Consider the following 27,900-nt stretch of genomic DNA (forward strand, 5'->3'; position numbering starts at 1 on the left):
CTATCTGCTATCTTTGTAAAATATAATTAGAAAAACACATGCACGTAATTAGGAGAAATTGGTTCACCATATTCCAAATTGATTCTTCTGTTTTAGGCAGTTCATTGAGAGGGCTAAAGCAATTGTAGTTAAATGGCAGTATTTATTATTGCTAACAATATTTAGACCTAATGGACATTGTACTCTCAGGACAGTCTGCTCTGGGTGGCATGATGATGATGATCAATTAAATGTTTAAATGACTGAGTGTAGCTATTGATCTACACAGTCATTTAACTACTGCTCAAAGAGTAATCTGAATGTTTCACAAGGGAAATTAAGATAATTTGCTTCAGAGAAGGAACTTGACCATATTTAAACATTGGGCATTTAAACATTTAACACTCATCTGAATCCTGCCTATCTCAGAATGCGTGAGATAGTGAATTCTTTAGATAGTCAACATTGAGATGAGGACTCTTCAGAGGTACCGGTGCTTTTTCTACCTTATCTATAGTTGTATACAAATACAGTAATTTGTACTCTGCTTCAAAAGACACAAATTTGACTTATGTCTGATTAAGAATTTTATTGTATTTTGATACAAAGTATCTTTTTTTCACTAATTAGCCCAATCTGCACAAAATTAACTGTCACATTTTATCCAGTAATTCTCAATTTCCTCCTATCTGGAATCATTAAATTCCTTTAAAAAAAAAAAAAAAAAGAGTAGAGAATCCCGCAAATAAGAATTTACCTGCAGACTTTCCATGAGCCAGACAAATCAGCTTTGTCCAAAACTACTCAGTTTTAAATATGTACAAGTAGCAGTATATCACACTGCCAGGAAAAAAACCCAAAGTGTTTAAAATAAATGTATGTATCAGTCTGTGTATATACAGTTTCACCTTCATTAAGCATCTGAAGACAGAACATGATCATACATGAAAATAATGAAACAATAATGCATTTTATTAATTTATCCCTCTCCTAATTTCCTGAACAAGGTGGCAACTATGACAGTCGCTTTGATGTGGATAAGGGCACTGGAACTATCATTGTCGCAAGGCCTCTTGATGCAGAACAGAAATCAAATTACAACTTGACAGTAGAGGCAACAGATGGAAACAGATCTATCAGCACTCAGGTAATGGACTTTCTAATTAAGCATTTATAGAAGAAGGAATGTGTAGCTGGAGGGTGGGGAGACTGTTGTGTTTTGCCCTTTTTTTCATCCTGGACAATGTCCATGGTTTATCTAAATTAGGGACTCTGTCTAAAATAGAAGTGGATCCTGATATTCATATAGCCGTGTTGTTTGGTGGTTTAGGTGGAAGGTTGTGTTTTATGCTGCTGTAGTTTGAACCAACAACTTTTAAGTTATATCATGTTCCTACAGCTAAATAAATGAAAACAGAAACTAAGCTCTTGCATGCATAATCTTCTCTCAAGAAAAGGATTAATACTACTTATATGAATTACTACTCCAGCTCCCCCAAAATCACTAATTTGATTACTGTACTTGAAATTTAGAAACGACCATTGTAAAGTTTTGTGATTACACTCCCCCTGCAAGATGTGGATGACCAGTTGTACAGCATCCAAGTAATGTTTTATGAAACTGAACTGCTCCTTCTGCGTAGTGTACATATAGAAACAAGGTTTAGATGATAACATCTCTTCGTATCTTCCTAAATACTTTATTTTAGCTTTGGTGGAGGTAGAGATTGCTGCTTTTTGGAGATTGTTTGGCAATCTCAGACAAACCATTTTTTTAAAATTACCTCTCTACTAAGGCTCTATGGTGGTGGCATTTCTTTGCAGTTGGACTACTAAGTTCACTTTAAGGTACAGAAGCCTTTTGTGGCACTACTGGAAATAACTCATAGTAAAGTAGGTTATAATGTATATCCCTTCTGGTTTTCCCATCTAGTTTCTTTCCCCAGCCCAGAACCTGAATATATTTGAAAGTAAAGTGTAGCTGAGGTTGCTGTGAATAGAGCCATTAACATAGAGGAGCTCCACTTTTCTTCCAAATAGAAGGGAAAGGATTTATTTACAAGATAAAGATTGTTGGATTGGGACAGTAATGTGTCTGTGTTACATATCCCTATCATTGACCTACCCCTCAGGAGCTCAAAGAGCAATAAGTGGGTTGCTGCTGTCTTTTCTGTAAATAGAAATCTGTCTCACAAATGCAATTTTTTGTTGTTCACCTTCTATGCAGCACATATGTTTTTCTGTTATCTTTTCTTAGTGTCTTAAATGTTGTCTTCCTGTTTTAGCCAGAGGAAAAGATGTTTCTTGTCAATGTTTTGGATTTTAAACACAATCTTTATTGAGCAGACTGCATGTCTGGAGGCTCAATAGTTCAAATAGACTAAATTCAATAGGAGAAAATTGGAAGTTTAGCAGTTTCCTATGAGAACTGCCTTTTCCTTTAATGATGACAATTGTGAGTGATTCTAGAGTGATTCTAGACCATGAATCTTCAAACACAGCAACATGTTCCCCAGTAGGAACTTGCTGCTATCATAGCTATGGTGCCACTGCTTCTGGTGCTGATGAACACCATAAGAGGTTTGAAGAATCCTGCTATAAATTTATTGCCTACTTGTAGTAAAAATATTGAGCAAATTCACTTGTGATTACAGAATGCTGAATTCCTTTGGAAAAAAAAATAGAAGAAACACAAATCCAGCTAAAAGATAATTCCTTTTGCCAGAAAAGTCAAAAAGACAGCAAGAAGCTTTCCACACACTCTTCCCCCTCTACCAAAAATGCAGTCAAAAATGCTGCTATGCAATGTGTTGGGGTAGTCTGGGGACTACTAAAGACTTACTATGTGGTCTCGATGACTGCAGATATTCTCTCCACTGCTGATGCTTATGTAGCTGAATTTATGCAGACATCCTCAGCTGTCACAGTTGAACCATAATCTGCTTTGTCTTTTAGAACAACCAAGGATTGGAAGGTCATAAAAGTACTTTAACCCTCACCCCTTCTCTTCCTCTGGGTTATGCGATTCATTCAGTTCTTCTTGGAAATGCACAGTGTAACTTTTGTCCAATTTCTTTAAATTCATTTGTTATTTTAGCATTTTGTAAAGCTGAGTGAGCATAATGAAAATTTACCACAGCACTCTTCTTCAGAAGAACTGGAGTAGTAGTCTTAAATTTGTCATCTCTGTGAAGGCTTTTTCTATGATTTTCTTTCATATCTTTCCTCTCTGTTAGAGTTGGCAGGATCAGAGATTGTGGTTTCTCTTACAAACAAGCACAAAGGCTTCCTTTGCATTGTCTTGCATTTGTCCTGCTTGTGGGATAAGCACAAGCTATGCTGTTGCTGCTAGAGTCTCACATTACTGTGGTGTACAGATTGACGAGTGCAGACTAGTTCAAACTCTGCAACTGTTGCTTCATGAACAGATTCCTGATTTTAACTGATTCTCTTATCTCCCCCATAACTCCTGGCCCACCCAAATGGACTAATCTGTTAAGATAACCCTCAGGACTATCATTCAAAGGATACATTTCAGATATGAAATGTTGATATGAAATCAAAGTTGAAGGTATGATTTATGGCTGCCATGTGTAAATTCCCTTACTCATTGCTGAAATAATGGTGATTAAAGGTTGAGTGTTGACATGCTGTTGGATTCTTCTAAGAGCTGATTAACAGTTAAAATGGAGTGACAGGCAAAAGAAGTTCTGAATTCTGAGTGCATACATGAGGAATGACAATATGCTGCACACAGCTTTTAGCTTACAAAGTAATTGCTGTAAACACTGCATATACAGTAAACAATTTAACAGACCTTGATTAACAGCAGATTAAGTCATTTTACATTTGATTTGAAAATGACATTTGCAAGAAATTGAAGAGTGGCACAAGAAATGAAAATCTTATTGTGTAAAAGCAGTGTATTGTATCTGACTTTAAACTGGAAGGCATTTGCTGGCCTCAGGCCATTAACATCTGTAGCGCATTTGACTCTTTCAGGACTTGAGTTAAATAGCTTTTGCGAAAAATCAGTAGTAGGCGGGGAGGCTATTAGAATTTTGCATGCATCTAAAATGCCAAATGCATGATGCAAAACAAGGACAAACAAATTCCAGGCCTACAACACTTAGTGGCGTTAGAGACGACTAGTGTCACACTAGGAAGAAATATCATTAAAAATAAAACAATAATTAAAAAATACAAAAATTAAATCATTAAAAAACACAACGTACTTACGTACTGAAATAGAACAGGTTATTCACAAGCTGTAAGTAGCAATATATGAACTACTGAATTTGTTTGGGGGGAAAGGAGAAAGAAAAAAATCCTATTTCTAGCTATTGCCACTTGTAGTCGTTGCTGTCTATCAGGTTTTTTTCACTGAAAGTAATACTTCAGATAGTTTAAAGCCAATTGGAGCATTTTACCTATTACTGTGCTATTTCAGAATATTGATCTTGCTTTATGCAAAATTTATATTGATATTATACTTTGGGAATGAAGTATAGAATATTCTTCATTTATTAAATATGCATTTTTGCTTGCAATCACCATTCTGCTCCACAGAGACATTTGAGAACTGGAATGCAGTTATATTATCTCTGGATAATAAAACTTTTTGTTTATAAATTTATTATAAACATGTCAGTGTAACTATAATGTAATTATGGGAGAGGAGTAGAATTTAAACTCTATATAGAATCAGTATGTAAAAAATATTAAAACGATCCAAAGGAGCATTGTGTTTAAATATCGCTGAGTATGTTTTGTCAATGGCACATAACTCCTCTGCAAATTACTAGTAATAAATGCATTTCTTTGCAGATTTAGGTTTCACCTGCCAAATTGTTAATAGATTTGAAGTCCTTCCTCAAAGTAATCCTGGGCTGCTTTGTTCTCTGTATGACCAGTGTGCGTTGCTCTCAGTGAGAACTGTGAGCAGAGGGGCAGTTGTGCAACGCAGCCCTTGTATATCCTTGCAAAATGAGTGAAGTTTCTTTAGTTCCAGATCATTTTATTTCAACGATCACGTTATGGTCTGTTAATGTCTATTTTTTTCTATACTGTGCATCTTAAAAGAGCAACACTTTCTAAAGAGATAATATTAGCATATTTCATTTGAATTTAATCTTATAATTTCATTGAGAAATGTCCCATAGGTACTTTTATTATGCATGTTATTATAAGAATAACACAAGTTATTAATGTGTTTTGTTCTCAGGCACCCTAAACCATATTTTTCTGTGTGGGTCTTTAAAATTGCACTCCCAATTATTACTTCAATTGCTTTTCATTTAATTTGAAGGCCTTAACAGTTTACATGAAAATTTTGTCCTTTTACATTTAAAAGGAAACTGCACATCCAGTACCTGTCACTTAGCCTCAGTAAAAATTCCTGACTTGAAAGTAGGGTTTCCTTAGTAATTTATTCAGTAGTTTAGACTGGAAGGAGCCGCTGGAGTTCATGTAGTTAGAAGTCCTGCTCAAAGCAGAGCAAGCTGTAAAGTTGATCAAGTTGTTCAGGGACTCATCAGATTCTAAGTGCCTGAGATGACAGGGTGTAAGACCCTAGGCTCCAAGCTATAAGCTCACTAAAGGGCTTATACTTTAAAAATATACAAGGCTTCACAAAATTTTATTAGAAGAGCCTTCAGCTCTTTTAAAACCATAAGAGAGAGTGCAAAGAAGAAAAGCTGCACGTTTTCTTGGGAGGTACTTTTACTGGTAAACTTTTAGTAAATAAGGGAACTCGGCGAAAGTTTGAAGGGCAACATTCAACCAAATTGAAGCATTCAACAAAGCATTGATTTAGCACATGCTAGCCTATACAATTTAGCAAAATCCAACCCATCTAGTCTCAAGCTACCCAAAAGAAAGGAGATTAGGGGAAGAAGGAGTGAAGAAAGAGAGAGAAAAAGAGGGAATTAGAGCTACCGCCCCTAGATCCGGCATGCAACCACCTACTGGAGTCCAGAAAGATGGCAGGGTCAACAAACATGGAGAGCACATGTTGCTTTTATTTGCTTTGGCCCCCCAGGGCCACACCCACAACCCCTGGGAGGGACTTCTGGTGTGCCAGCCAATTTGGGACTGAGTCAGGGGCTCCAAGGTGTGGTGTGGGGCAGTGCTCCCAGGCTACTTTTGACTGACAGTGCCCCGTGGTTGCCCAGGGAGACTCACAGAGGGTGGGGTATGGGACAGGACATTACCTCACCTGGGTGAAATTCGACCTGTCCCATTCTCTCCACATACACCACTGAATTGGTCCAAGCCAATAATTAATATAACAATCCAGTGTCTCACTTCTTTGGACTTGCTTTTATATTGGTGTTTAACAACTCTGCTTGAAAAATTTTTTCTTATATCTAATCGTAGTTCCTCTTATTGGAACTTGCGAGGGTCAGCTCCTGTCCTTTCACTATACCTCTCTGAGAAGAGTCTTGCTCTCTTTCCTGCAACTTTCCCTTTACACAGGGAACTGAGAGCTTTTTGATCCCCATGATTTTAATGGCCTTTCAGTGGATTAGTTTCATTTTGTCAAGATCTCTCTTGAATTGCAGGGCCTAAAACTCTAGTGGATCTACATTCCCACCAGTGAGTGTCAAATAGAAGGGAGTACTTTCTTTTCCCCTATCTGCTGCTCCCCTTATTAAAGCAGTCCAGCGTGCAGTTAGAGAAGTTACCCAAAGGTTGCCCATCAGCTCACATTATGCTTGTCCACTGGAATCTGTGCGGCAGCATAAAGTAACATTAGTGAGTGAGAAATCAATTGTAAAGTAACTTAAACACCTTTCACTTGAATCTAAGGTTTTGGGTATATTTAAAATTATTGCATTTATTTAACAAATTGCATATTTCTAGTTGTGTTTACCAGTGTGGAGAAAAACTGCATGCCTCAGCAAGTAATTTGACAAGTGATAGAATACCTGAGCAAACCATTTGTAGTGACTGAGTCATGTTTATTCCTTAGCAAAAATATTTTTGTTAATCATTCATATTTAATAGTGCTGTACATTTTGAGGAGCTATCTCCTTATCTGTTCAGTCCAACAGTGCCTTTTTGGAGAATGTCTCGTTATGGGTGATTTTAACTGCTTCACTAGCTAATATCAGAGAGAGTTGATGCTAAATCGTGATGTTATGATCAACAGATCTCTTTTCAGTTAAGCTATTTCATTGGATATGTGGTTAGTCCCACAGGTACTAATGCTGGTTTCACAGTCACTACATTCCTGGCATTTAACTTAGTACTTTGAACGTTTTTTGTGGCGCTCCATTCTAGAAATGCTGTTTTACTGTTTTCAATTTGTGTAGTGCCAGCAGCACAGGTGGACATGTCTTCAGAGCAGAAGATTGATCTAACGCAGTTGCTCTGGAGTTACATACCCTCTCACCTCCAATTTTGACCTAAGTTTCTGTATTTCCTAATCTGGGGGTGAAAATAGACATGAATTTAAATAGAAATTTTAATTTAAATTCATAAATTTGATACTCTTGTCTTTTCACTTGCTGTTTTTCTGAGTCTGAACTTAATCACTTGGGGGTGGTAGTTTAATAAAAAAATTGCTTTGAGTTCATTTTGAAAACATAATATCCATTAATGAAGTGTTGTAATTGTATATGGCCTTTAAACCTTTTACTTATAAAAAAATACATTTATAGTTTGATTTGTATTTAGTGTCGGGTTTTTCTGCTGTTTGTTTGTTTGTTTTTTAATTTGTTGGTCATCTTCATTTTTCATTTTCCTGAGCCACCAATGTTCAGTGAGCAGGTGCTTTTACTCAAATGCTTTGTAAATGACTGTGTTGGACCCTTCTGTCTTTCTTCTTCCAAGAGGCATTAAAATCTATTTTATTTATACAAAACTTAAAAATAAACCAACAATTGTGCTTGTGTTGCTTTATTGCTCCTCTCTAATCATGACAATATAAAAAGATCACATTTTAAAGATAATATTCATTCTTACTTTTCATTTTTCCAGTTGAATTTGGTAGTAAATGTATTTAAAAACTTGTCCTAATATGCATCCTGGGTCACCTACCATTATTTTTTTTCCCCCACTGAAAGTCAATATCTATTCCAGCTCTTTGTTTCCTTTCTTTAATTGATTTCTATTCCATGACAAAACCAAACTCCTTAGTCTCCATAGCAACATCTTGCAAGGGATTTTATCACTCTGCCAAATGATTTGTTTTTTTCGTACTTCTTCAGTTTTCTGAGAAATCTAGTAGATTGTGGGAGGCATTATTTTCCTGTGTGGTGATAGTCTGTATTTATCCTAACAGGCTGCTTAAAACACTGAAAAACTACCTATGTTTATGAATGTTTCCCTAAATGTACTGTTTTGTGGATTATGCATAGCAACCTTACGCTACATCTACTAAAAGGCTTTTAAAGGCTATGGGCACACGTACACGCGCATGCGTGCCCCCTTCTCCACCCTGACTGGTGGTCTGGAGGTGGAGCCCTGTGTTATTAACAGCAAGTCTCACATTAGCAGTATTATCACCTCTCTCTCTCTTTCAAGCAGAACATGAGCGTGATTTCCATCTTGTCTTGGTGACTTGTTTCTATTTAGTAGCTTATTGCAGCACCACTACTTTGCCAGAGTCTCATTTTTTATTTTATTTCATGCAGTGTCATACACCCTATTGTTCTTGATGAATAAGACTGAGGCAAAAATGTAGTCTGGAACAGGCTCTCCTCCTCCTTCATTGTTCTTTATATTTCCTTATGGTCTTGCTTACCCACAGATTGTTTGACAGTTTCAAATAAATTTAAAGCTCTTTTTATTCCTTACCTGCCTTATTCCATATCTGTGTTCTGACTCTTGAGATTCCACCTTTACCATCTTCATTTCTATTCCCTTCTATATGCTTGTTTGTTCTTTTTTTATTATCCAAGTGAAATTCTCAGTGAAAACAGTCTTTCTGGTGACATTTTCTTCAGCTATCAGAGTTGGCAAATCCCAGTTTTTGGAAGGACTTTCCTATCTTATAATACAAAGTTATCTGAAGAATTTCACACCCCGTTGTGTTTCTTGACTCTCACTTCCATTAATCAGTCTGCCTGGTGATACAGGACTTCATTACTTAGTTGCAGAAGTCTTTTTGTTGTTACTTAGAATTAAATCCTTCCTACAGTTTCCTCTACTGTTGGTAGGATTTGTAGGATATATTCAAGGACTGCCTATGCCTCTCTGGAAGTTATTTAAATGTTTTCAGCCTGTATTTAAATTCACCATTAGGACAAATTTGTTGTTTTGGAGTTTAGAGTAGTAGTTGCAACCTGGGCTAATAGCCCCACATCTGAAATAAATATTTTAGGAATTTGTATGACTCCTGTTGGTAATCTTAACACCTGTTTTTTCTTAGTACAAGTTTTAATATAAGACACCGGTTTTATAAGGGTAAAGTTTCCTCTTCCTATAGCAAGAGGTATGGCTTTTCCTAATTATTTACCACCATCAGGATTCATCTCATCTAGTTTTCTACTGCATGCAGTTTGGTACCTTGTCTAAATTACATCTGTAGACTCCACCAGTTACCAATGGAAAGCAATAAGTATCTTCAAAGACAAATTTAACCCACTTATGATATCATAAATACCTGTTGATAGTCCTTAATAAATTTATACAAGACACCTAACCTCTGGATGGTTAAAAGTATGGCTGTATGTGCAGCACATAAAGAACTGGGATTTCGCTGTGTATTGTTGGAGCTTTGCTGTCTACTTTCCCACTCCTGTGCATTACAGTTATTCATCTGATGTTATCACTGTTAAAGGAAAGGATGATGGCTGTCTTACCCTTTTTATACAAAAATTTGATGCTGTGAAAGGCAAATGGGCGTGCAGGCATCTTGTGTTCATTGAACATTATTATTCAGACAAAGAAAGCATTGCCAGCATTGCACATAGGTGAAGCCAGCTAAACTTCTGCAGAAAAAAAGCAATTTAAAGCATCCAAGCTAATTTAACTGTACCTTCAGGGAAATTTTGTTGGTGATCAGTGAGCTATGCTGAGATTGTGCTCCATTGCTGGAGAAGAGTAAGGAATACCTGCAGTTCTTTGAAATAAGATACTTTTGTGGGAATTTCACCACTTTTCTGTTCTTACCTAGGCTTGGAAATGTAAGGAGCTGAAAGAGGATTGTTTTTGCATGAGGGCAAGGGGGAGTATTATGCATCCACTGCCTTGAAAATATGTTGCTTAAAATTCTAAATTTGCACCAAAAAAGGGATTTTTACCCACTCTAGGATTTATATTGAGAATTTTTAACTTTTTTTAGTTCCAAAATTACCAAGGAATTGCTTTTTGTCTTGCTTTAGATAAAAATCATTCCCTTTAACGTATCTGACCTAGGACATTTCTGGTCGTAGAGTTTTCTGGTTTGGCTTTGGGGAACGTGAGGCAGATTTGGATTTAGTAAGTCTTCTCTATACCTCTTGGATCTTTCCTGCTCCCAGAAAAATAAAATTGTCTTGTGGTAGAATTATTTCATAATTATGGTCTGATTTTTAATGAAGTATCATCCTTTCATCTCTGTTTACCATATATGTTTTCCCCTTCCCATTATATCATTTCAGGTGTACATTAAAGTTATAGACACAAATAATCACAGGCCTCAGTTTTCTGCTTCAAAATATGAAGTTGTTATACCTGAAGATACCATACCAGAGACAGAAATTCTGCAAGTCAGTGCCTCAGACAGAGATGAGAAGAATAAACTGATTTATACGATGCAGGGCAGCACTGATCCCATCAGTCTTAAAAAGTTTCGTCTGGACCCTGCAACTGGCTCTCTTTATACATCAGAAAAACTGGATCATGAGACCATGAACCAGCATATTCTTACAATAATGGTAAATAAACACAAGATTTCTTCTGTTGTCAATGGCAAAGAGATACTTTTTAATGTCTTTTGTCCCCATAATTCAAACATTTATTGGTATGTTTAATTTGTATGCAGCCTTTGACCCTGTGACTGGAACAGATCGAACCTTGAATTGTTACTCATATTTAATGAACTACTGAAATAACAGTACCAATTACTAGTAATATGCTAACTGTTGCAGGTTCGAGATCAAGATGTTCCTGTGAAGCGCAACTACGCCAGGATCGTCGTTAATGTTAGTGATACAAATGATCACGCTCCGTGGTTCACCAGCTCTACCTATGAAGGACGGGTGTATGAGTCAGCAGCTGTTGGATCAGCAGTACTCCAGGTTACAGCATTAGATAAGGACAAAGGGAAAAATGCAGAAATTATGTACTCTATTGAATCAGGTATATTGACTTTCTTACATCTTCAGTTTATTTTGAAACAGTGCCTGCTGATATTTGTTTCAGCGGTAGACACCTAAAAACATGGCTGTAAAAAAAAAAGGGTTAGTGCAGGTTTAAGTGTCATATTCTGAGAGGTTTATTGAAAATACAGCCTCAGAGCATTTAAAAGAAAACTACAAATATTCATCTCAATCCCTTAGCTATTTATGTTATGTAGGTGTATTTGGAACATTGTAGTAGTAGGAGAAGAAAAGGTATCTTTTAACCCTTAAAAGGGGTGTGGTCTTTAGAAATGACAGAAGCATTAAATTCAGGTCTAAAAAATGCATTCTATTTTGCTAATGTTAAGTCATATTCTTTGTGACATAGGCAAAGCAAGGATTTGATGAAAAGAGTAAGAACCTGAGACAAGTGCTTTTATGTTTAGTATAATGTGTAAGTAAGGAGCTCAAAAATAACTTTAAAATATCCATATACTTAATCCCTAGATAATCCCAGTTTTTAAATTAATCTTTCTGGTACATGTATCAAGGAAGGGGTTGCTTTCCATGGTTCCCACTGGTTGATTTTAGGTAATGGGACAGCTATTCTGGTCAATTTGGCATTAAGACTCCTTTCAGATTGCAGGCCAGAAAAGAGGATTAGGTATGGCTGCTTATTTTTAACCTCAGAATATCTTCCTGAACTTGTCTAGAACAATGTGATTCAAATGATGGCAATTTTGAATAATATGAAAACAGGATTGACATTGAGTTCACTTACCAGAGGGAAGTGTGTTTTGGTTCAGTCCATTAAATCTGGTTACAAGTTTGCCATTGCCAAGGTCCTGAGCTATGTAGCCACTATGACTGGGAAAAAATTTATATTTCATTACGTGTGTGTGCGGTACTACTTTAAAGGTAAAAAGTAATTTAAAATAAAAATCCCAGTAACAAGCATAAGAAACTGTATATAAGAGAGAATAGGTAAAAAGTTATTCAGTTACTGTTGCATGCAAAGTGATATGCACAAATGCTTTGTAAAGGATAGGAATTGTTTCCTGTAAATATTTTCCTTTTCTTCCCCAAAGTGTTGTTTTGATATGAAAACATACTTTAACATTGTATTAAAACAAAGCTCTGTTAAATGTATTTAAGTGTCTCATAAGTTGCTTAAAATTCATGTTTGTTTTCTGTTATTTCTAGAAATATGACATTTACTATGTTCTAAGCATATGGAAGGAGCATTCCTTAAATGCTTGTAATAGCTGCCTAGATTTGTAATGGGATATTCTAAGAATGCCACTGTTTTTAAGAGTCTCCACTAAAAAAAAAAAAAACACAAAAAATCCCTCTTGCCTACTCATGTGCATAACTCAGAAGTTCTTAATGAATTTTTTCTATGCTGAGAAAGTGGCTTTAGTAATGTGATTTTTTTAGGAAAGTAAAATGTTAAATCTTGTCATATTTAGTACATGAGCCAAATATTATATGCGGTTCATCTATATATTTGAAAATATGAAGCAAACAAGTGTATATCAAATGGCAGCTAGTTATTCTCAGCAGGTATTATTTTTGTTCTAATACTATCACAGCGAATAAATTGACTGTGTATCAATAGGAAGTTGAGAGATAACTATCGGTCCAATTCAAAAAGATTATTTTTGAAGTAGTGATTTAAACAATACTTGCATAAACAATTAAGATTCACAAGTGTTTATTCATTAAAACCCTTCTTTTTTTTTTTTTCAAAACAGTATAGTTTTAGATTATAAAATGTAACTTTTATTGCACTGATGTTAACTTCTGAATGGAAGTTTCTTTCAGCTACAGCAGATACTTAAGTAAGCTAAACCAAAATTTTAGCATTTATTTTCAAGGCTTTGCTAACTATATTTTATGCAATATTTCCACAAGTAAACTTAGAATTACTGCTAACTCTCAATTACAGAAAACTTTCCAGAGAGGCTAACAAATGTTTGTTCAAAAAACTCTGTGTTCTATCTATGTCTCTTTGAGCTATAGAGCTAAATAAACAGTCATCCTTTAAATTCTGTGCACCTCTTTCTTAATTGCTTTTCTCTTTCTTCACAGGGAATATTGGAAATTCCTTCCTTATTGATCCCATTTTCGGCATGATTAAAATTGCAAAGGAATTAGATCGTAGTAACCAGGAAGAATACAACCTGATGGTAAAAGCTACAGACAGAGGAGATCCTCCAATGAGTGAAGTAACCTCTGTGCACATCTTTGTTACGGTTTCTGATAACGCCTCTCCAAAATTTACAGCCAAAGAATATTCTACAGAAATCAGTGAAAGTGCCAGCATTGGTAGTTTTGTTGGAATGGTTACAGCATACAGTCAGTCTTCTGTAGTTTATGAAATAAAAGATGGTAATACAGATGATGCCTTTGCTATCAACCCGAACTCAGGTGTCATTGTTTCTCAGAAGATACTTGATTTTGAAACTTTGCCTTTTTACACTCTAACTGTGCAAGGAACAAACATGGCTGGCTTGTCCACTAATGCAACAGTTTTGATACATCTTCAGGATGAGAATGACAATGCACCAATTTTTATGCAAGTTGAATATACAGGACTCATCAGTGAATCAGCTTCAATTAACAGTGTAGTTCTGACTGACAAGAATATCCCATTAGTAATTCAAGCTACAGATGCTGATAAAGAATCTAATGCTTTGCTTGTTTATCAAATTGTTGAACCATCTGTCCGCAAGTATTTTGCCATTGACTCCAGCACTGGTGCCATTCGGACAGTAATGAGTCTGGACTATGAGGAGACAAATATTTTCCACTTCTCAGTGCAAGTACATGATATGGGGACACCACGTCTATATGCAGAATATGCAGCTAATGTTACTATTTATGTAATTGACATCAATGATTGCCCTCCTGTGTTTTCGAGAGAATTATATGAGACATCCATTCTGGTTCCAACCTATAAAGGCGTGAAAGTCATCAGTGTAAATGCCACTGATGCTGATTCAGGCATTTTTTCACAATTAATTTATTCCATTATTGAAGGCAACATTGGAGAAAAATTTTCAATAAACCCTAAGACTGGAGATATAACAGTACAAAATACAACTCAGTTAAGAAGCAGATACGAATTAACAGTGAGAGCATCTGATGGCAGATTTGCAAGCACTGCATCTGTAAAAATTAATGTGAAAGAAAGCAAAGCAAGCCAGCTGAAGTTCACACAGAGTTCTTACTCTGCAACAGTGCAGGAGAATTCCACAGAGGCAAAAACAATAGCTGTTGTTACTGCTATAGGGAATCAAATAAATGAGCCTTTGTTTTACCATATTCTAAATCCAGACAGCAGATTTAAAGTAAGCCAAACTTCAGGAGTCCTTTCAACAACAGGAATACCATTTGATCGTGAACAGCAAGAATCTTTTGATGTGGTCATAGAAGTGACTGGGGAAAATAAACCATCAGTTGTTGCACACATTGTAGTTAAAGTCACAGTGGAAGATGTAAATGATAACGCTCCATTTTTTGTCAATCTTCCGTATTATGCTGTTGTTAAAGTAGATTCTGAAGCAGGCCATGTTATTCAGCGTGTCACTGCAGTAGATAAAGATACAGGCAGAAATGGAGAGGTGCATTACTATCTCAAAGAACATCATGAACATTTCCAAATTGATCCTGCTGGTGAAATCTCACTGAAGAAGAAGTTTGAACCAGACACACTAAATAAAGAGTATCTGGTCACAGTAGTGGCAAAAGATGGAGGAGAGCCTGCTTTCTCTGCTGAAGTTATAGTCCCAATTACAGTTATGAGTAAAGCTATGCCAGTGTTTGAAAAGCCTTTCTACAGTGCAGAGATACCAGAAAACATTCAGCTCCATAGTCCTGTGGTACATGTACAAGCGAACAGCCCAGAAGGACTTAAGGTGTTTTACAGCATCACAGGTGGAGATCCTTTCAGTCAGTTCACTATCAACTTCAACACTGGAGTTATAAATGTTGTTGCCCCACTTGATTTTGAGTCTCATCCAGCCTATAAACTGAGTGTTCGAGCAACAGACTCCCTAACTGGGGCACATGCTGATGTGTTTGTAGACATAATACTGGAAGACATCAATGATAACCCTCCTGTGTTTACGGAGCAGTCTTACACTGCAGCACTTTCTGAAGCATCTGTTGTTGGAACATCTGTTGTAAAAGTGAGCGCTACGGACGCCGATTCTGGAAACAATAGGGGGATTACCTATCACTTGGTTGAGGATAACAGTGAAAGTCATGACTACTTTCACATAGACAGCAGCACTGGACTCATTCTTACAGCAAGAACTTTGGACTATGAACAACTCAAACAACACAAGTTACTAATAAGGGCCATAGATGGTGGCATGCTGCCCTTGAGTACTGATGTCATTGTAACTGTTGATGTAATCGATCTCAATGATAACCCCCCTCTTTTTAGCCAATTGGTTTATGAAGCTAAAATTAGTGAACTGGCTCCTCGAGGGCACTTTGTGACATGTGTGCAAGCCTCAGATGCGGATAGTTCAGATGTTGACAAGCTGGAGTACTCCATTCTGACAGGCAACGATGAGAAGAATTTTGTAATTAATAGTAAAACTGGCATTATCACCATCTCAAACCTACGCAGACAGACACTAAAGTCACATTATAATCTTAATGCATCTGTTTCTGATGGGGTCTTCAGAAGCTCAGCCCAAGTCCATATAACTGTAACCAGTGCCAATATGCACAGTCCTGTTTTCAGCCAGAATGAATATGAGGTTGAACTAGCTGAAAATGCTCCGTTGCATACTTTGGTGACTGAAGTTAAAGCAACAGATGAAGATTCTGGTACACATGGCCACATCACTTACCACATTGTGAATGACTTTGCCAAAGACAGATTTTATACAAATGAGAGAGGGCAGATATTTACCTCTGAAAAGCTTGACCGTGAAACACAAGCAGAAAAAGTAATTGCCATTAGTTTAATGGCCAAAGATTCAGGAGGAAAAGTTGCTTTCTGTACTGTTAACGTAATACTTACAGATGACAATGATAATGCTCCTCAATTCCGAGCCACAGAGTATAAAGTAAATATTGGATCTGATGTTCCACGAGGTACTTCTGTCATTAAAGTCTGGGCATCTGATGCTGATGAGGGTACAAATGCAGACATCACATACGGTATTGAAGCAGAGTCTGAAAATGTAAGGGAGAATTTAGAAATTGATTCATTGTCTGGTATAATTACTACAAAAGAAAGCTTAATTGGTTTGGAAAATGAGTTTCTTACTTTCCTTGTTAGAGCAATTGATGGTGGATCCCCCCAGAGAGAGTCAGTTGTTCCTGTCTATGCTAGAATACTCCCACCAGAAGTGCCTCCTCCAAAATTTTCAGAACCATTTTATTCTTATGCAGTTTCTGAAGACATTCCAATTGGGACTGTGATAGATGTTATCAAAGCAGAGCATAATCAGACTTTAGTATATAGTCTGATTAAAGGGAACACTCCTGAAAGCAACAGAGATGACTTTTTTGTGATTGACCGACAGACTGGAGAGTTGAAACTTGAGAAGAATCTTGATCATGAAACAACTAAATGGTACCAGTTCTCAGTTCGAGCACAGTATCCAAATGAAGATTATAATGTTGTTTCCTCAGTAGAGGTAAGCATTCAGATAAAAGATGCAAATGATAACAAACCCATTTTGGAGTCAAATCCATATGAAGCATTCATCGTAGAAAACGCACCAGCGGGAACAAGAGTCATACAGGTTAAAGGAACTGACTTAGATTCAGGACTCAATGGGCAGGTTACTTACAGCTTGGATCCTTCTCAAGAGGTAGACATTATAGAGTCTTTTGCCATAAACATGGAGACTGGCTGGATTACCACTCTTAAAGAACTTGATCACGAGATACAAGACAAATACAAAATCACAGTGGTTGCATCTGACCGGGGTGAAAAAATTCAACTGTCTTCTATGGCTGTAGTTGAAGTTACTGTTACAGATGTGAATGACAATCCTCCACGATTTACTGCAGAGATATACAAAGGAACAGTCAGTGAGGATGACCCTCCTGGTGGGGTAATTGCCATACTGAGTACAACTGACGCTGACACAGAAGAAACCAATAGACAAGTCTTTTATTACATTACAGGTAAATCTTTTGGGGTAATGTCAGAGTAATCATTTGAGTGGTCTTGGAATGATGTGCGATATAACTTAGTCTTTGAAATGATTTGCAAGTGTTTGAAACCATAGAGCTGCAAAGGGAGAATCTGTGTCTTAGTACGCATATTAAAAACTTCAGTGGAAAAATTAGGTTTAGAAAGCAGGTCTCAGCTTTGTTTCATGTATGCCTTGCTTAAAATGCTTTCCTATGTTTACTGTTTGCTTATATCTCAAATTTTATTTTAAAAATGTACTTAGACTAGTGATGTAGTTAAAGAACAAATGAAAGAATTTTCACAAAATAATAGGCTATTAATTTCCAATGGAGTATTTTATTGTTTTTATTTAGCATATGTCTTGATATAATGTTTTCTATAATGCTACATGAATTTCTATATTGATTTTTATGGATTCTGTTGACCATAGTTAAATTTACTGTATGAGCATCTACTGACAATTTTTATCTGGGAAATGAAGCTATTTCTCTTGCACAGCCATAGAGAGTGGGTGCTTATTTGCATTTACTTTTTTTTCTTTTTGACTATACCTTAATTTTGATAACGTTACAGTAGCAATAATTATTTCTTTTCATATTTCAGGAGGTGATCCTTTGGGACAGTTTGCTATTGAAAATATACAGAATGAATGGAAGGTCTATGTCAAAAAGCCTCTGGACAGGGAAGAAAAGGATAATTATCTTCTAAATATTACAGCTACTGATGGGACCTTTGCAACAAAAGCTGTGGTGGAGGTTAAAGTCCTTGATGCTAATGATAATAGCCCTGTTTGTGAAAAGGTAGGCAGTCTTGCTTTCTGTGTCCAACTGTTTTCATACATAAAATCTACATTTCCACTGAAATTGCTTCTCAGGAGACTGACAAATAGCTATTCCTTTTAAACCAGTAACAAAAAGTTTAACTATTAAGATAGAATGCCGTCAAAAAAAAGATACTTCATGGACACGGTTTTTAAATATCCAAAGACAATTCATTGATGGAATTTTGACACTCAATGGGTTTTTGAAGAATATAAAGATAATTGTAGTACATTTCTTCTGTGTTAATGCATGCTTTTCCAAAAGGAATTGTTTTAAGCTGCAACCATGATAGTTTATATGCTTTATTTTATGAAAGAAGCAAGGTCTCAAAGAAGGCTGTATAAAATCACTTAGTTGATACATGTGTGTATTTCCTATGATAAGAGTTGAAAAAACTGGAAGATTATCTTGCAGTTGCATTCAGCAGCACCAAAAATCTGTAATCCATAAATATTTTCTTGTTTCAAAGCTGTCTATCTTACCAGATTTGATAGTCTGGAAAAACGGACATGAAAAATTAGAAATGGAAAAATCCAGAAAGGTAGCCCTTGCAAGATGTGTAATTGCCTTATGAGGAAACCTAGCTTTTTGGTTTGTTTTTTTTTTGTGTGTTTGTTTGTTTGTTTGCTTTAGCACAAACAAACTTTGGACTTTTCATAGTTGAACACATATTTGATATTACCAGGTGGAAATCTTACCTTGGACTAGGAAGGGCAAGTATAGAACGAACATTATGTTTCTTTTCTTAGTTGATGTTTATGTTGGTTATATACAGACTGCCAAGTCAGGGTTTTTAGCTTTTTTTATTTCTTTTTCGCTGTGTTAATATTGGTGTTATAAGATTCAGTACTTCTAATTTAACATACATTCATGAGATGGTTGAGCTGCAGGGGTGCTTAGTGCCTTTAAATTCTAAATCCTTTTCCCTATTTTTTTATTTTATCCAGAAGCTTTTGTGTCACTATAAGAAAGGTAGATATCAATTTCTTGCAGATTGAGACAGACCTAGAAAAGATGATCCACCAAAAGAGGAAAAAATGAAATTAAGAAAAATTTATAACTCCTATTTTGGGAATGCATTTGATTATTAGTTAATCATTTACAAGTGTTTAGAGTTCTTAGCAATGCAGTGATGTTCAAGAGTCCCTCTAGTTGCAGTATTAAATACCTTTCTGAATAATCTAATAAATGGGAATTAATTAATTAGAAAATCATAAGTTCTTTTAATTTTCAGCTATTTCATCCTCTGGTTCACTTCATATGTTACCAAACATTTTAACAGAATATTATTTCCTCTGTCATTCCTTCTTCCCCTCACCTTTCCAAGCTCTGCTTGCTGCATGTGTTTAATCTTTCAATGTAACTTTAAATCTTGCAGACTTTATACACTGATTCTGTTCCTGAGGATGCCCTTCCTGGCAAACTGATAATGCAGGTATCTGCTACAGATGCAGATATTCGTTCCAATGCAGAAATTACTTACACACTGCATGGCACAGGAGCAGAAAAATTCAGACTCACTCCAGACACAGGTAATAATACTTTATACACTATACAAGATGCCAGTCATCACCTCATTTTATAAAATGTTTTACTATTACAGTAAGACATACATAAATGTCAGTACTTAAACTTTCTTCTAAGAGTTGCTTTATTGTACAACTGTTTAAAATGTGAGTTTCTACTACACAAATACTAATAACATATTGAATAGAAGTCAAGCAAAAGGCAAGTATTTTAATAGATGAGAAACTAAAGAGTAAACAGGGTAATTGCCTCGAAGCCAGAAATTTCCATGCTGAAGTGACTGGAGTAAAAGTAGGCTATAAAATTTGTTCTTTTTATATTCATCGTAGCAGTAGTAGTAATAATGGTTTATTACTGAAAATATCTTTACCATCAATTGTTTTGGTATATTAAATGGGATGAGATATATTAAATTTGAGGAGCAACAAATTTTCTTTTCATAGTAAACATCAAAAGCACCTCCAGTTTTATTGGAAGCATTATATAAGTAAAATTAACTTTTAACTTGCTTGATTTTGGTTTTCATGGCATTTGTGTGTTCTGGATTATAGTATAGGTCACAGCTAATGCCAAAATCCTGTGCTGTGCAGGCTGCAGGAGACAAGCAGTAAGAAGGGAGTAGTAAACAATATAGAAAAAATGAAATAAGATAAATACAAACATGTAATGGAAATACAGAGATTAGAATACTTCAGTGACAAAATAAAGAGAAGGACCTTACTTTGTGGGTTTGGTATTTTTTTTTACTTTAAATGTCACTTGTGTGATGTGCTAGTATATTGTTACATAAATTCAGAATTAATAGGGCTAGAATACTCTTAAACAGTATTTCGTAATACTTTTTTGAATTGGTTAAAAGGAGACAATGACTACACATAGTGCTTCTCATTTTTTTCTGTCACTTTGGAAAGAAAGTATGAGTTAAGACTTCTACATGTTTGTCTGTAGTAGCAGGTTATATCTGATAGTGTGAATAGCTCTGTTTATTCAGTGAATGTCAGAGGAGGAAACATCAATAGCTGTGGAAGGAATACAACTAAATAACCCAGAAAAACCAGGCATGGATTTAGCCTTGCACTTTTTTAAAGACAGAGTTTTAATATTTTCATTGTCATTGCACAAATACATATGGATTTGTGCGTGCATACACATTTTTCTCTTTCTGCACCGTCAGATAGTTTTACTTTAGCTAATTTTTGTTTCAAGAGCAGCATTGGGGATAAAGAAAAAAGAGAATTTTAGTGTTTAATCTTTTCAAGTTGAAAAACTCTTACATGCTTTGGCCAAAGTGGAGCTCATTAGTGCAGTACAGCTATTGACTTAGGCACTGATGAAATTACTGTAAAAAAGAAAATTGTTGTTTCGTTTTTCTGATTGTAGGGAAAAACATGTTAGAGATACTTGAAGTCTTGCAACTTACTTCAACTTACATGTGTTTTTCTGTTTATAGGTGAACTGAAAACATTAATGGCACTTGATCGTGAGCAGCAAGAGGTTTATCATCTTCTAGTTAAAGCTACAGATGGAGGAGGAAGATTCTGCCAAGCTAATATTATTCTGACTCTGGAAGATGTGAATGATAATGCCCCAGAGTTTACAACTGATACGTACTCCATTACAGTATTTGAAAACACAGAGCCTAAAACCCTTTTGACAAGAGTGCAGGCAACAGATGCAGATGCAGGTATGCATTCTTTGACTGATACTTTTGTCATGGTCTCAAAGTTATAGTAATGTTTATTTAGTCTTATTCTGAGATGTGTCAAGTATTTCAGTAGAACTGACAGATGTTCAATACCACTCAGAATTAGACTCCTGAAAGATATATTTAGGTCTACTAAATCATGTAACACCTGACTTCGATGTGTGAGTAGCTTGGAAGTCATCCCTTTTGTGTGTCTGCAAAAAAGAGGAGAGGGGAGAGAGACAAAATTTAAGATATTTTTAGCGTGGTAATATATTAATATTATGATGGATTAGGTTCATCCGTTTTCCCCTGATGTAAGTAAAAGGACTATCAAGTCTGTTCATGTAAATATGCATTCATAGATTTTTCAATGTGTGCTTCTCTGGCTAGCCATTGACAATCATACCATAAAGAGAACCCTGGTCAGTTGTAGCTTTCTGTGTATGACACTGTGTTAAGATTTTTGCTGTCTCTTTATCTTCATTGTTCAGTTACAAGTATTTAAGTGAACATGAACTGAAAACGACATTTTATAAAGAGTTTGTTCATAGGCTTTCTTGTAAGGAATACAACAGCATAAAATATTTTTACCACTGTATGACTTCCATATATCATCAGTTTATTAATCAAGTGATATTAATGAATAGTTGCCTCATCCTATGAAACAACTGACTTGCTTTGAGCTATGATAAAGCTACGTTACTCATTTGGAAGGTAACAGGCAGATGTTTTCACACTTTACTAGTCTTTGGGGCTTTCAGGAGGACTGAAATACTTTGTCCCAAAACCTATAATTTGCTTATTTGTTTTATACAGAAAGGTTGCCAGAAATTATGTTCCTGGTAATTTTGGGGCATGGTTCTTAGATAAACTTACTGGTATTGAGTCTAGTTATTTGATGCAACCTAACTCTCCCATATCCTCCTCTGTTATTTCAAGCCTGCTAAGCAGATGCTGTTGTTCTAAGTTATAATTAGATTTATATTAGTAATTGTTTCATAGTAGCTAGTACTGTGACTGAAGCATAACCATGCTTCATGTTTTCTCCATGACAGAAAATCAGTGCAATGAAGTATTAGCTTAATTTTTTGGGAGGGGAATTATTCTGCCCTTCACAGGAGCCTTTAACTCTTGCTAAAATTTATTTTTAACATGAATGATAATATTTAGCACTCATGTTTTTATTTCTATAGCTATCACAACAATTATTATGCTGGTATATTTTAACAGCTGTTTTGTACTTGAAAATTGTTTTCAAAATGCAGGGTTGAACCGTAAAATCCTTTATTCACTGGTGAACTCTGCAGAGGGACAGTTCTCTATTGATGAATTCTCTGGAATCATTCATTTGGAGAAACCTTTGGATCGGGAATTACAGGCTGTGTACACGCTGACTTTAAAGGCTACAGATGAAGGTTTACCTAGAAGACTATCTTCAACAAGTAGTCTTATAGTTTCTGTTTTGGATATAAATGATAATCCACCCGTATTTGAGCATAGGGAATATAGTGCAAGTGTATCAGAGGACATTTTGGTTGGAACTGAAGTTCTCCAGATTTACGCTGCAAGCAGGGACATTGAAGCCAATGCTGAAATCACATACTCGATAGTCAGTGGGAATGAACATGGAAAATTCAGCATCGATTCAACAACAGGTAACAGATTACAACTGTGAATATACTTTAGGCTAATCAAGCACAATACTGTGTTCTGCATTAGTTCAACCAAATAGGTTATGAATAATTTGTGTGCATCATCCTGGCTGTAAAGTCACTGCTACTGTCTTTTCACCATTTTGCCAGTATGCTTACTAGAGGAGTACCATAGAATGGAGAATAGGAACTTGATTTTTTGCTGCTTGGATAAGATTCATTTATCTGGCAAGAGTAAGGGTTTCCTAACTGGAATACCCCCCCACCCTGAGGGCAGAGGGGGTGAAAAGACATAGATCTGTAGTGATAGAAGTATAATAGTCTTTTCACAAAAGAAAATATAATCATATAATCAGAATGAATGGCCAGACTTGGTGAAAGGGCGATCAGAAATTTAATTGATTGGGAAAACTAGTCATTGGTCCACAAAGACAGTAATCTTAAAGAAGTTTGAAACAAAATTAAAGAGGTTGGAATATTCTGTTCAACCATATACCCATACTCTATGACAGTAGAGATTTTAGGCTTGCATGATAGTTAGATTTAATCTCAGAAACTATTTAGGTTCTGTAGAGAATTTTTTCTTATTAATGACAATTCTTTGTTAAAAATCAATATACACCTCAGTTCTAGTTTTGTTTTCTTATACAGTTATCTTTCTACAGCTAATTTCTGGTAAAGTTTGTTGGGTTTGTTTGTTTGTTTTTAATAAGATTTTTACCCAGAAGTTCTTAGTAGTTAATTGTATTACTGTAATTGAAATTATAATTCTTCCAGCTGCTTTTTTCAGTGTGCATGCTGGTACTATAGTATAGAAGTACTTTGCCAGATAAACTTCATATATTTGAAAGTAGGAAAAAAGTTCCAGAAAAACTCTTCCAGAAGCAAATCAATGTGTATGTTAGGGACTGCACTATCTTAACTAGTCAGTTAAAAACTCACATTATAAAATGTAAGCCAGGTGTTTTTAAAGTGTGAGTCTTTTGTGGTAATGGCAGGAACTTCTTATCTTTTTACTTACACATGTAAAGTGTGATCATTTCACTGTGTAGCTCCAGCTTTACAGTGACAAATCCAAGCCCTGAAAAAACGGAGTATTTGTCAGGTCAAAATAAAAAGTTGCAATACATAATACTACAGCAATAGCAGAGTTTGTGTGAGGCTTTCTTTGTCTTCTTCTTCCCTAGGAGCTATTTTTATCATTGAGAGCTTGGATTATGAAAGTTCTCATGAGTACTACTTGACAGTGGAAGCTACAGATGGAGGCACGCCTTCATTAAGTGATGTTGTAACAGTGAATATTAATGTCACAGATATCAATGACAACACTCCAGTGTTTAGCCAAGACACTTACACTGCAGTAATCAGTGAAGACGCTGTGCTTGAACAATCAGTTATTACAGTACGTATTGTTTTTTTGAAAAATACTCTGTCATGATGATCGTGCTTCCATCTTAAAGGAATAAGTGTTGATTTGAAGGTGAACGTAAATGAACAGATGTTTGCCACTGAGTGAATTGAAAATTTACTTTGAAAAAGTTTCAGAACCAGGGACTTCAGATGCTGTGGGAAAGTAGATGATGTTTTGTGATATATTTATGTTCTCCTCATGAGAATATGACTTCATTTTCAGAAGAAATTCAGGAAATTAAGTGATGTTGGTATGTTCTATTTGGATGATATTTCTCTTAAAACCATGAAATGTGTTAGACCAAAACAGCTCATCTGCAGGATGAGTTCACCTGAAAGATGCTGGAGTCTATTTCAACCTCTTTTAAATGAAACTGTAATGTCCCTTAGGTTATGGCAGATGATGCTGATGGATCTTCTAACAACCGCATTCACTACACAATTATAGATGGCAATCAAGGAAATCCTTTTACAATTGACCCTACCAGGGGTGAAATAAAAGTGACTAAGCTTCTAGACAGAGAAAAGGTAAATTGTTCGTGCTTTTTGAGCTGTTGAGATTAATTTAACGATATAAAACAAAAGCTGAGTTTGTTATGTTCTTCTCTTCAGTGAATGTTTGAAATTTTTTTTAATTGTTTTTTAGATATCAGGATATACCTTGACAGTTCAAGCTTCAGATAATGGAAGTCCACCTAGACTTAATACAACCACAGTTAATATTGATGTTTCTGATGTAAATGATAATCCTCCAGTATTCTCAAAAGGAAACTATAGTGTTATCATCCAGGTAAATACAGATAATGAAGTAGTCAAATCAATAATATTATTGAACTATTGTGACTTGAAAAATGTTGCAAGATACAATGAATCTAATGCTTCAGTTCTATTTTTCTGTATTTTTAATTATTTAAGGTCGCCAGTGAGACTGCTTACCAAATAAGTGTTAAGGGTTACAAAGTTCCTATTGTGCAGATTATTTAGAAACTTGCATTGCAGGTTCACAGAATCACAGAGTGGGTCAGGTTGGAAGGGACCAGTGGGTCAAGTGGTCCAACCTCCCTGCTCAGTCAGGGCCATCCTAGAGCACACTGCAGAGAATTGCATCCAGATGTTCTTGAACATCCCCATTGAGGGAGACTACAACCTTTCTGGGTTCTTTTTCATATTCCTTGTATATGTACATATTATACATAGCATTTATGTTTATAACATTCTTAGCGTCATACAGGGACGTTAAAATACGTAATTATTTCACTATTTCTTTTTAATCTTAAGAGTTACTTCTTACAAAAAGATCTTTTAGGTACCTATTACTGTGAAGCTAATGTTGTGCACCATGGCACATAGGTTAAGACAATTTCTGTTGGCCTTCTCTGGGATCAGAAGCATTTAGAACAGGAGTAATATTGCATAATGCTGCATACCAATCCTTTGACTAATTTTGCATCTTAGGAGGGTAGCAGTGGGCCAGATTCTCAAGTGTCTGGCGTGTACTTGTCTGATTCAAAAAACTCTACTAAAGCAAAGACAGCGAGGGGCAGTGTCTGTACTTCTTGTTTTCCTGAATTCAATAGAGAATAAATGAAAGCCAACAATGTATTAAGACCTTTATCTCCTGTAAATGAGCTCAATCCCTTGGGTCCTTTTGCTGTTGCTGGTGCCTGGTCTAGTACAATAGATCAGTGAGGATCAGGCAATGTTATCTGGTGCACTGTGTCATCCTAACATACCAGTTCTGTTTGAGATGATGTACATGATCTGTAAAGGTAGCTTTCTGAAATAAGACAAAGTGATTAATTTCTATCCAATATACATAGAGTAGCAAGTAAGATGTCCTGGATCTTGCTTTAAAAAACAAACTAACAACAACAACAACAAAAAACCAACCAACCAACCAAAAAACCCAAAACAAAACAAAAGAAAACCAACCCAAAACAACATAAACCCCTCAAGATTTGTGTGTTTATGTGCTGTCAAAGGGATTTTTTTTCCCCAGTTAGTCTTCCTTGAAATAAATGTTAATTAATGTATCTCCTAAAACTGCAGATTATGTAGCCACTCTTCATAATATTTCCCTTACTCAATTTAAAAGGACAACCTCTTGTTTTATAGTTCAGTCATATAAGCCTGTCCTAGTATGAAGGTAGCACGGAAGAAGCTGAAGGAGTTGCCCAAGAATGCTGGTGTGCATTTCCTAATGTATCGAAGATGGATATATTTGGACACAGTTAGAAATGTGCTTAGCTATTAATAAAATCAAATTGCTTTAGATGTCCAAATGTAAATATTTGTATTTTAAAATGGTAGTCCTTGTCTGTTTTGATGAAAGGGAAAAAAAGCTTCAGCTGCAATGTCTGATAACTAAATTGACTTATTCTTTCAGGAACAAAGAGTATGCTTGTCATTAGAAGTTTTAACAACTGTGAAAGGATAGCATTTTGTTATTGTTGTACTTCAAAATAATGTCTCTACTTTTTTTGCTTTTAAAATATGTATTATATTTAAAAATCTAGTCAATACTGTATAACACAAGTATTCTGGAAGAGGTGTTAAAAGTGTTAGATAAGGTTGTATGTGTGTGTAAGATATATGATAAGCCTGTGATAAGTGTCTGTGAAACCTCAGGCCTCCACATGATGAAAACTTGAAGGGGTTTTATGATGCAAATTTTAAAGCCAGGATTTCATATTTTAGTTGGACTGTGGCTGTAGCAGCCTCAATTATAGTCAGAACACTAATTAGGGGCACAAGGGGTCAGATGGAAGAGTGTATTTTTTTAATCCTCTCAGCAAAGGCATTGGATTATTCTTAACAGGTGTTTTAGCTAAATTTGAAATCTTTGATGACTTGATAATTAGGCTACAGTAATATTAATTCAGACCAGAAGTGGGAAATGTAAAGTATCAAGGCTGAACTACCTTTAAAAATATAATATGAAGTTTAAAAATGTATTACCTTTCTCCTTTTACTGTTTTTTATTTTTATTCTCAGAGGGTAGTAGTTTTTCTTAAACAATGTGGTCATTCTGATTTCTCGTAATACCAATTAACTGGTTTGACAATAATTTGGGGTTTTTTTCTGTTATGAAGAAGAAATCAGCATCAGACTATATCCTCAATTTAACAAAAGCAATGTGTATTATGTATTTATAGGAAAATAAGCCTATTGGATTTAGTGTGCTGCAACTAGTGGTGACAGACAAGGATTCTTCTCACAATGGCCCTCCGTTTCTCTTTACCATCCTGAGTGGAAATGAAGAGAACACTTTTCAGATTAACCAGCAGGGAATTCTGACCACAAGTGCTACACTGAATCGCAAAGTGAGGGATCACTATTTACTTCATGTTAAGGTAGGATGTGCCTCCTCTAGCTGTTTTGCATT

At 35.7% G+C, this 27,900-nt stretch overlaps 1 protein-coding gene across 6 annotated transcripts in view; it reads left to right on the plus strand.

The window, feature by feature from the left end:
- FAT1 (FAT atypical cadherin 1) overlaps positions 1–27,900 on the plus strand; it is a 106,359-nt gene that overhangs the window by 61,023 nt on the left and 17,436 nt on the right. For 5 of the 6 annotated variants that reach the window (XM_051790761.1, XM_051790762.1, XM_051790764.1 and 2 more), the window contains exons 7-18: positions 987–1,126; positions 10,569–10,844; positions 11,058–11,268; positions 13,341–17,408; positions 18,022–18,218; positions 19,618–19,771; positions 21,217–21,450; positions 22,719–23,108; positions 24,293–24,507; positions 24,906–25,043; positions 25,162–25,305; positions 27,671–27,868. In XM_051790761.1, the coding sequence (XP_051646721.1) occupies positions 987–1,126; positions 10,569–10,844; positions 11,058–11,268; positions 13,341–17,408; positions 18,022–18,218; positions 19,618–19,771; positions 21,217–21,450; positions 22,719–23,108; positions 24,293–24,507; positions 24,906–25,043; positions 25,162–25,305; positions 27,671–27,868 (6,365 nt within the window). Of the gene's footprint in view, positions 1–986; positions 1,127–10,568; positions 10,845–11,057; positions 11,269–13,340; positions 17,409–18,021; positions 18,219–19,617; positions 19,772–21,216; positions 21,451–22,718; positions 23,109–24,292; positions 24,508–24,905; positions 25,044–25,161; positions 25,306–27,670; positions 27,869–27,900 lie in introns of those variants that run through there. The other variant, XR_007905016.1, reaches the window with a different exon arrangement.

This window comes from Manacus candei, unplaced genomic scaffold (genome assembly GCF_025592945.1).
Source record: "Manacus candei isolate 608988 ecotype Guabito, Panama unplaced genomic scaffold, ASM2559294v1 h1tg000028l, whole genome shotgun sequence".
Classification (NCBI taxonomy): Eukaryota; Metazoa; Chordata; class Aves; order Passeriformes; family Pipridae; genus Manacus; species Manacus candei.